Consider the following 9,406-nt stretch of genomic DNA (forward strand, 5'->3'; position numbering starts at 1 on the left):
CTCAGACTCAATATCCTCATCTGCAAAAAGGGATAATTTCACCAGCCTCCCAGGGCTGTTTTGAAGATCTTTAAAGAGATATTTAAATGTTAGCTATTGGTAATAGTGCTACTTGCTTTTTATGGATTTTTCTTCTTTTTCTTGAATATCCTCTGAGGTTTTCCTGGTTGCCTGAATGCTTTGATGGAGCTGCGGTGGGGGGTGGGGGAGTTGGCCAAAATGATTCACTTGTCCAATGTTTCCCATCTTGGTTTGAGGGGGTTCTGTAGCAACCCCAACATACCTCCCCTGCTCCAACATACCATCAGGGAGAAGCAAAAAGAAATAGCAATGGACAGCATTAGAAGTGACTCTTATTTAGGAACTAGGACATATTCATAGGATTTGATGATTCAAAGGGTGGTTCCTGGATAAAAATACCAGATTTGCAGCTGCATAATTATAAAAAAATTGCATGCTAATTTGTAGTTTCTCTATAAATCCAAAATCCCAATTTTCAATTGTATGAAATAAAATCTGTGGAGCAGTTACAATAGGATATTAGTGCTTGAGAGATCCTAGTCATTCAACTCTCACATTAGAGATAGGAAAACTGAAGCTTGCCCAAGGTCATACCACCAATTAGTAGCAGGACCAGGATAGAAATGCCTATCATCATTCTTCAAGCCAGTGAGGAAAGAGGTGGCTCTGGCATCCCTGAAATTGTGTCCTAATCCCTTGGAGCAAAACTAAAGAGAATCAAACTAGAAATGAAGAGGTCCACTTCAGTTTGTTTGAAGGAAAAGACTCTGTGAAGACATGCTAGAAATTGGCAGTTTCCATCATACCTCTATCCCTAGCTTGCTACTTCAGAGACTTCAGGGAGTCCTCCCTTGGGTGAGATCCAGGATACTCCTTCTTGGTTAAATTGAACGATTTCATTCCCAATGGGAGAGCTCTTTCATTCTGTATTGTCTGATGTATGTGTATTTTAAGGATACCTCCTCTGATTTCTGTTTTTCTATGATTTGGATAAATGGGTTTTTTTGGCTTAGAAAAATAAGAGAGGAAAAAAGGAAATAAAGAAGTCTATACTACGAGGTATTTCCTGCAACCCAAAATACCTTGTAGACCTGCTCCTAGAAGAGACATCTTCCTCCCAATCATCCACTACATATATATTCTTTCCTTCCAATCTTCCAACCTTCAGAGAAAGAGAGAGGGAGAGGGAAAAGGAGAGGGAGAGGGAGAGAGAATGAGAGCGAGAGGGAGAAGGAAAGGGAGAGAGGGAGAAAGAGAGGGAGAGGGAAAGGGAGAGGGAGAGAGAGAGAAAAAGAGGGAGAGGGAAAGGGAGAGGGAGAGGGAAAAGGAGAGGAAGAGGGAGACGGAGAGAGAATGAGAGGGAGAGGGATAAGGAGAGGGAGAGGGAGAGAGAAAGAGAGGAAGGGAAAGGGAGAGGGAGGGGGGGAGAGAGAGGGAGAGAGGGGGGTAGAGGGAGAGAGAAAGAGGAAAGGAAGGTAGGTCAGTTGGTCATATATATATGTAGGTTCTACATATATGTGTGTATATATGTATGTTTGTACACACAAACACACATATAACCACACCTCACCATCCCAGCCTGCTAGCCAGAGCCTATAACATTTGGGGATTATATCTTGGGTATGTTTTTAACTTCCCTCTCTTCTCTACTTTTCATTCTGGCTATTTGTTTAATAGCAGTTTTCTTGAGCAGCAACTGCCTGGAGTCAAAGTTTGCAGTGTGCGCCTGCCTCTCTGCAAGTCCTCTTTCATGTTTCCAAATCTTGTATTTCTGGTCTTTTCAGCACCCGGTTGCAAAGAACTAAGTTTCTGGCCCAGTTTTGCTGGACTTCCAGGTCCGCTCCGACCTCGTGTAGCTTTAAGGAGGCGGCCCCGGAGGAGGGGGCCGACCCCGCCCGCTAGAGCTCGGCACCCAGACATCGGCATTTCCTCTCCACTCGCTGGCTCAGCCTCTTCTCTCCTCGGAAGAGGAAACTTCGCGGTCTAAGTAACGGGAACAGGGGAAGTCAGGGCCTGAACCTCGGCAGCCCAGCTCCAGAAGTGCCCGAGGTTGGGACGTGGACCGACCAACCCGACAGCTGGCAGACCTGAAAGTCGGCACGGGTGGAAAGGGAGGAGCGAGTGCCCTAAACTCAACAGGACAGTGAACGGAAAGAAACTCGGACTTGGAGAGGGTAGGAGTACAGCCAGGAGCCGCGGGGCCCAGACAGTAACTGGCAAGAGGGACTGCGCCGGGACGAAGGGCTGGGAGAGGCGCTGAGTTGGGAACAGTAGGAAGCTCGGGACCCTACGGGAGCTGCGGGGACCCAGGCGTGCGCTGGAGGGCGGGGCGGGGCAGAGCCGGAACCAAAGCTGGAAAGAGAACTTGAGCTGGAAAAAAGGACAGAAGAAAGCCCGGGAGCTAGACCAGGTCCCGGAGCCTGGACTGATTGAGAAGGGGAGGCTTGACTTCCAAGGACTAGCGAAGGGCTGAGCCGGCCCTAGAGTGGGAAACGGAGGCAGGGCAGGGCTCGAGCTGCCGCGTGTATGCGGGGGCGGAGAAGAGGGCGCCGTCGTCGCTACCATCCAGACCATGGGCTGACCTGCACGGGCCGTCGCCCCGGGCGCCCAGCATGTCGGTGCACTACACCCTCAACCTGCGCGTCTTTTGGCCACTGGTGACCGGCTTCTGCACCGCCCTAGTATGCCTCTACCACGTCTTGAGCGGAAGGGGAGGCCCCGCCGCGTCCCAGGACACCGAGGACACCGGCTTCCCGCTGCTCAAAGCCATCTTCTTGCTGCTCTTGGGCTACCTCCTCTTACGCTTTCGCCACGCTGCCCGGCAGCGCTTCCTGCGCCGCGCTCCCCACCAGGGGCTCGCAACATCTTCTAAGAGACTCCTCCGCGAGCCCGGCCTCGATGTTTTACTGGAGAGTTACTATGAGCACGAAGTTCGCCTGTCCCCTCACGTGCTGGGCCACAGCAAGGCGCACGTGAGCCGCATCGTGGGGGAACTTGTCCGTGCCGGCCGGGCCCGGGGGTCTCCAGGCCCATCCCCGGGGGGAGCCCTAGCTCTGGCCTTTCGGGGGGACTTTGTGCAGGTGGGCAGCGCCTACGAGCAGCACAAGATCCGCCGTCCTGATGGCTTCGACGTGCTCGTTCCCTTGCGCCTCCCTCCTCTAGTGGCGCTGGAGCCTAGGGGTCTGGGGGCGGAGCCCGAGTTGCCCTTGGCTCTTCGTGGCTGCTTCCTGTGCGCCCTCAAGGCCTCACCATCCTCCCCTTCCGGTGGGGTTGGAAGCCAGTGGCAGCGGGACTCCAAACCCTTCTCCGACGGCTTCTGCGTGGACCTGCGCGGTCGGCGCCACCTCTCTGCGGCGCTAGTGTCGCGCTGGTTCCAGGCGCACTTGCAGCGATGCCTAGCCACGGTGCGGTACAGCTTGGAGGAGCGCTGCCGGGTCAGCCTGTCTCCCGGGGGTCTTGACCAGCCGCCCACTCTGCACATCCTACCTTGCCGCACCGACTACGGCTGCTGCCGGCTTTCCATGGCAGTGCGCCTCATCCCCGCTGTACACCTGGGCGATGGTGTCTTCCTAGTTGCACCGCCACTATCTCCCCTAGGGCTCCCGTCAGAGCTTCCTGGAGGGCTCCGGGCCGAGGCACTGTGGGGATTGAACACGGCCCGCCAGGAGCAGCGACTGCTGGCCTGGCTGCAAGAACGAGCCCCACCTGGGGCCTGCCACCTTAAATGCCTGCAGCTGCTAAAGGCACTGAGGGATCTGGGCGCCCGAGGGCTGGACCCTGTGGCCTCATCCCAGTGGGGGCGCATCCTGTCGTCTTATACGCTCAAGACTGCGCTTCTGACGCTGCTGCTGCGTGGGGACCCTCTGCACTGTTGGGAAGAGGTCCGCTTGAGAGAGCGGCTGGAGGAGTTGGTGCTCTACCTTCGGGACTGCTTGCTCCGCCACCGCCCACTTTTCCATTGTCTTCTGGGCCCAGACAGGGCTGTGGGACTCACCCTCGAAATGGGCCAGTTGCCCAAAGTTTTGCGTGAAGCCGCCCCAGTTGACCTATTGGCCTCCTTCGACGGGCGCACCCGGGAGTTCGTGGCTGCTCGTCTGGTGTCCACGTGGCGCCGGTTACCCCAACTTCTCCGAGCCTACGGGGGACCCCGATACCTGGCGAGGTGCCCCCAGCCCCGGAGCCCGAGGGCCCAAGGTTTCCCGGAGCACGATCCCTAAAACCATGGAAGTGCTCTCACCTGGCCATTAATCCTGAGAAGGGATCAGGAGGGATGCTGTCACTGTCCTCTGGGGGCCTTTATCACAGTCCTAAGGGGAGGGGGGAGGGATATGATTATAAAATGCTCTTGGATTTTTGAAAGGGGGCAGGGCTGGGGTAGGGGAGTGGATAGCCATAGCCTTTGCGTCACTAGAAAGAACACTAGGGTTTGTGTGATGAGGCTCTGATTTTTTGGAGCCTCACAGTTTGACCCCGGCCTTCCTTACACTATACCCACCAGAGAGTTACACTCCTGCCATTGCCTTTGGAACAAGGAAAGCCCGGAGTTGATTTGTTTTTTTTTTGGGGGGGGGGTTTAACCTTTACCTTCTGTCTTAGAATCCATGGTTCCAAGGTAGAAGAATGGTAAAGGTTAGGCAATTGGGGCTAAGTGACTCACTAGGGTCACTCATCTAGACTGCCTGAGGCCAAATTTGAACCTAGGTCCTCCCAACTCTGAGCCTAAAGGAACCCTGGCCAAATGGGAGAGTCCAGGCACAGGGGGAGTTGGGAAACATCTACCTGCCTTGGAACTTTGTCCAAGGCTCCATAGCGCCTGTTCAACTTGCCTTACAAAACTGAATCTGGATCTTAAACCACAGCTGAAAGAAGGGGGGACAATGTATTGTGTAACCTAGTTATAGATTCTACAAATTAGGATTAGTGTGCTCTATGAGCAGTGCAATTAAGAGCACGTTTGACAAGATTGCAGAGAATTCTGTTGCACAACATGCCAAAGGGTGATGGAGAATTTGTTAGGGGGAAAAACCCTTTTAAGAAAAAATAGCACTTTATTTTGATAAATGCCTTAATTTCATAATTGTTATTACCAAATGTTGCATTTTGAAACGAAGACCAGTTACACAGCAATATAAATTAGTTGGCATCCTTACTTAACATTCCTGAAGGAGCCAGGGAATGAAAAATGCTCGTTAGTGCAAAGGACCATGGGTAACAACAAATGTTTTTCAGCAATACTGATGAGATCATGAAACTTATCAGTGCCTAGATTAGAGAGAGAGGTCTTGGGCCTTCCCTATTTGTGTATTAAGCTAAATCTTTGCTGCTTGATAGGAAACTAAACTTTTCCTCCACAACATTCCTCCACCCCCATCCCTCATTTAAAAAATACTTTATTGAAAACCCAGGGTACAAGGGGGAGGCTTTTCTGCTTTGGAATGACCTGTGTTTTATTACACAATCATCAGCCAAGCTGCTTTGGATCCTAGAGCCTGAGAGCCATGAAGGAAGCTTTGCTAATTCTAAAAGAACAATTTTAATGCTATGTATTCTCAGATACTGCCAAGCCTCCATAAAACAGCTGTACTTCCGTATAGTCCAACACCTTGGGCATAGATTACAGTTTCATTAAGGATGTTTATTCCTGAAGGGAAAATGCAGAAAGAACTTTCTCTCTCTCTCTCTCTCTCTCTCTCTCTCTCTCTCTCTCTCTCTCTCTCCCCTCCCCTCCCCCTCCTTTCTCCCCTCTCTGTCTGTCTCTCCTTCCCCCCTCCTCATAGGCATAACTCATATTTAAGATATCCTTCCTAGCATTGGAGTTTTTTTTTCTTTTCTTGATCTTTTCTGAAATCTTTCCTTTTGAGCCATTAAGTTTCTAGCTTTGACTGAGGGGCAGACATTTTTACCACTTGCCATTAAACTTAAAATAGTCTGTTGTCTCACTGGTTGGAATTATAGCTTCAAACATAGGGTTTGTCATTTGGCCTAGCTTGGCTTTTGGTTGGCTTGTGTGTATGTACGTGTACATGTGCGTGAGTGTGTGTGTGTGTGTTTACAAAAAATTTCCCAGAAATTCTCAGTCTTTAAAATGAAAATTCCAACTGTCCAGACCAGGATCAGGGTTGAGTGCTTAGACAATCTGGAGGAAGTTCCACCAACTTTGCTGCTTTGGGAGGCTCCTCTCTCAAGTTTCTGGATTAATAATTTATAAGTAATAACCTCATTTGAGAACTTCTCAGACTGGGCTACACTGAACATTGGTTTCCTTTGAAACTCATGCTGGACCATTAGGGAAACAAGTTGGAGAAGCTGGTGTGTCTGGTAGACAACTCAGTTTGTAGAAGAGTATGGAAAAGTTTTAGTTTCTATACAGAAAGCCATTCTAGCTTTTTCTTTCTATATTAGTGTTAGTCTGGTACTGAATTTGCCAAAACAATCATCTGTCTATAGGCATGGTGACATAAAGGAATCTAAACTTTACCATCAAGATAAACTTTTAATAAATATTAAGGTCATTATATCCTTTATCTGTATTTTTATAAAAAACATTTCATATAATCAACCCAAAGAACATCCTCTTTAGCCAGTTCAGGAACTGCGAGTTTAAAATAGTTGACCTCAAAATATTTTCATTTTAGTTTAGGATAAATTCTTGGACCTTTCATATGGGGAAATAGAACAATTTGAGCAACTATGAAACTTTTCAAGGTTAATTTATCAAAGTTTCTAACTGTGGTTTTGGATTCTTTTTTTATGTTATTTAATATTAATTTGGTAGCATGCTGCTGCTGCAGCCTTATTTTCAGGTATTCTATCTAAGGCCGTGGTTATTCTCAAGGTTTTATTTTTTTATTTTTATTTTTAAATTAATGGGGCATTGTATTTGTGTTTTCTAAACATAAATGTTTTATTTATATGCCATGCTGAGCAATTGTTCTTTGTACATGGGAACCAAAGTTTAGAGATTTAGATCAATTTTGGTCAATGCTTAGTAATCCAAAACATGTACTATGTACACATGAAAAAATATGGCATATAAGAAGGGATGATGGTTGCCTAAGCACTTAAGTTTATTTTATTATTTTATTATGGCAGCATTATTCCTTGAAATGAGCTACATGGTAGATCACTCCATTGGGTAGTTCTTTTTTTTTTATACACATTTTTTTGGTGTGTGTTTGGTACTGGAGATAAAATACATGGAAACCTCTAATGAGCTTGTTCTATTTTCCTGCTGGTACCACAGTAGGAAAGTTATATGAATTGCTGGTGCCAGAAGAAAATTGGGGGAAGATGAGTCATTCTAGCTTGAGGCACTCAAAGATAACTTCACTGACCCCCATGGGAACCTCACTGGATTCTTCTGAGGAGGGTAAAATTAGGTCCTACAAATGTTTTTGCAAAATAAAACTCAAGCCAGAGAAAGGGAAAATGAGAAGTGGTGAGCAAAGATTATTGGAAGGATCAGGAAAGTGAATCAAAGATTTCAAAGTAAGGAAGGTCAGAAGAGTAAAAATGATGTGAAGGTAGGAGAAGAGAGGGTGAGATAGAATTGGGTAGGGGAAATGCATTTTAGCTATGTATTATGTTAAATGGTCTACACCTCGAATATGTTTGGTTCTGGGGTTTTTTTGGTTATAGATTGTAGTATCATTTTATGTATATATATATTATATTGGGGGTGCAATATTCCAAGTATTAACCATTATCCAAGCTTTATTGTAAAGCTAAATCAGTAGGTTAACACAGCTACAGATAGGACTTTTCACATATTTTATCTAAAGTGACTCTTGAGAATCGAATTGTTAGTATGTTAAACAGATTCTTAACCAAAGGAAATGGGAGTCAGTCCATAGCACTCCCTTCCTTGTGACTGTGGGTTCAGGCCTGTCTGCCATATTGGATTTGGCCATCCAGATTGCATATGCTTTCTGGTGGTGACTGAGCATCACCTGGGAAACAAGAAACCAGATCCCACCAAGGGAAAGATTTATTGTCTGGGTGTGATCTAGGCATTTTGTCAGGTGCCTTTTCTTACTTTTGGAGACTTTCCAGATAACCCACACTATATATTTCTTAAAACATCCCTGCTGATGTCTCTGCAATGATTTATCAAATGGCAATGAGCCTCAGAAAAACTGCCAGGGCTATGGGTCACATCTCTCATTTTACTACAGCTTATTTTCAATTGTTTTTTCCTTGCATAGGTATATTAATTCTTTTCAGGCTATTAGAGTACACTCCACTGAAACAAGATTTTATCCAGTGGCATCCCTAGCAGCCTGAAGAAAATAATTTATCTTCTTCAAAGTGTCATTTTTGCAATCTGGAGGTCAAAATTTCTCTCACTAAAATGGCTCAAGAGCTCTTGAGAGCAAGTTACTTTGGGACTGTCTGCCTCAGCTTCCTATCCTTAAACTGAGGATAATTGTATCCCCTACCTCATGAGAGATTAATGAGAATTAGCCTAGCTAATTTTTCTTTGCAGTACACTTTGAAAGGGAAAAAATCTTGATATTATCATCATTATTATTATTTTAAAAGGCATGTCTATCACTTAGACACTACTGTTTTTATAGTTTTATACCTATATTTTTGAAAGGCATAAAATATTTATAAGTGGAAATTACAATGACCTTATTAGCCCTGAGAATAGAGATGGGGGAGACTGGAAAAAAAGATTATTTATATATATATCCCAAGAGAATATAAACTAAGTCATAAAAATATTTCTTTTATAAGTATCAGAAGATGATGCATATTCTTAAGCAAACAACATATTTTGATCATCAGCACCATTTATTAAGTGCCTCAATATCTTGGGAGAGGAAAATATATGACAGTTGTTACATTCATGAAAGTATTATGCCTTAATTCAGTCATCTTGAAACATTCCATTTTATTTTTATTTTTCAAAAGCGCATATAGTGTTATAAAGTGTGTACTCTTTAAGACTCCTTGTCCTTTGGTAGTAAAAAGTCATGGTAAAATGTCTCTTTCCAAAAACACAGACCAAAGAATTATCTAAAAGTTGTTCTGCTGCTGTTGCCAAAAAAGAAACAAAAAAAAAGAAAACGTTTTCATTCCTTAAAATTTCAGCCTATTCCAAAGTGTTAAAATGTGCCATTTACTTTCTCTTTTAAGGTCCAGAGAAATTTGCACTTTTGTTGGGAAGAGGGAGGGTGACTTTAAACTGTTTTCCTATATTTCACTCTATGAATAAACAAGCTTTTAGAAACCTCTGGCTGCAGTTTGAATTTGTAGTTTGGGAGAATTCTTACTGATGTATGGATAGAACTTGTTCTAGCTTGTGATATTTCATATAAACCTGAAGTCATTTCCCATGAAGTAAATATAGTGATTATAATTTACTTATACCTGTTAAATA

General features: G+C 45.4%; 1 protein-coding gene across 1 annotated transcript; it reads left to right on the forward strand.

Annotated features, from left to right (window-relative positions):
• The first annotated feature begins 1,911 nt into the window (after positions 1-1,911).
• ITPRIPL2 (ITPRIP like 2) lies at positions 1,912-9,035 on the forward strand. The gene has a single exon (XM_001366292.4). The coding sequence runs from the start codon at positions 2,634-2,636 to the stop codon at positions 4,236-4,238; it is 1,605 nt and encodes a 534-aa protein (XP_001366329.1). The 5' UTR covers positions 1,912-2,633; the 3' UTR covers positions 4,239-9,035.
• The last annotated feature ends 371 nt before the right edge of the window (positions 9,036-9,406 follow it).

This window comes from Monodelphis domestica, chromosome 7, assembly GCF_027887165.1.
Source record: "Monodelphis domestica isolate mMonDom1 chromosome 7, mMonDom1.pri, whole genome shotgun sequence".
NCBI classification, from domain to species: Eukaryota; Metazoa; Chordata; class Mammalia; order Didelphimorphia; family Didelphidae; genus Monodelphis; species Monodelphis domestica.

Coding starts and splice junctions, on each gene's coding strand:
- ITPRIPL2 (XM_001366292.4), top strand. CDS start 2,634: ATGTCGGTGCACTACACCCTCAACCTGCGCGTCTTTTGGCCACTGGTG.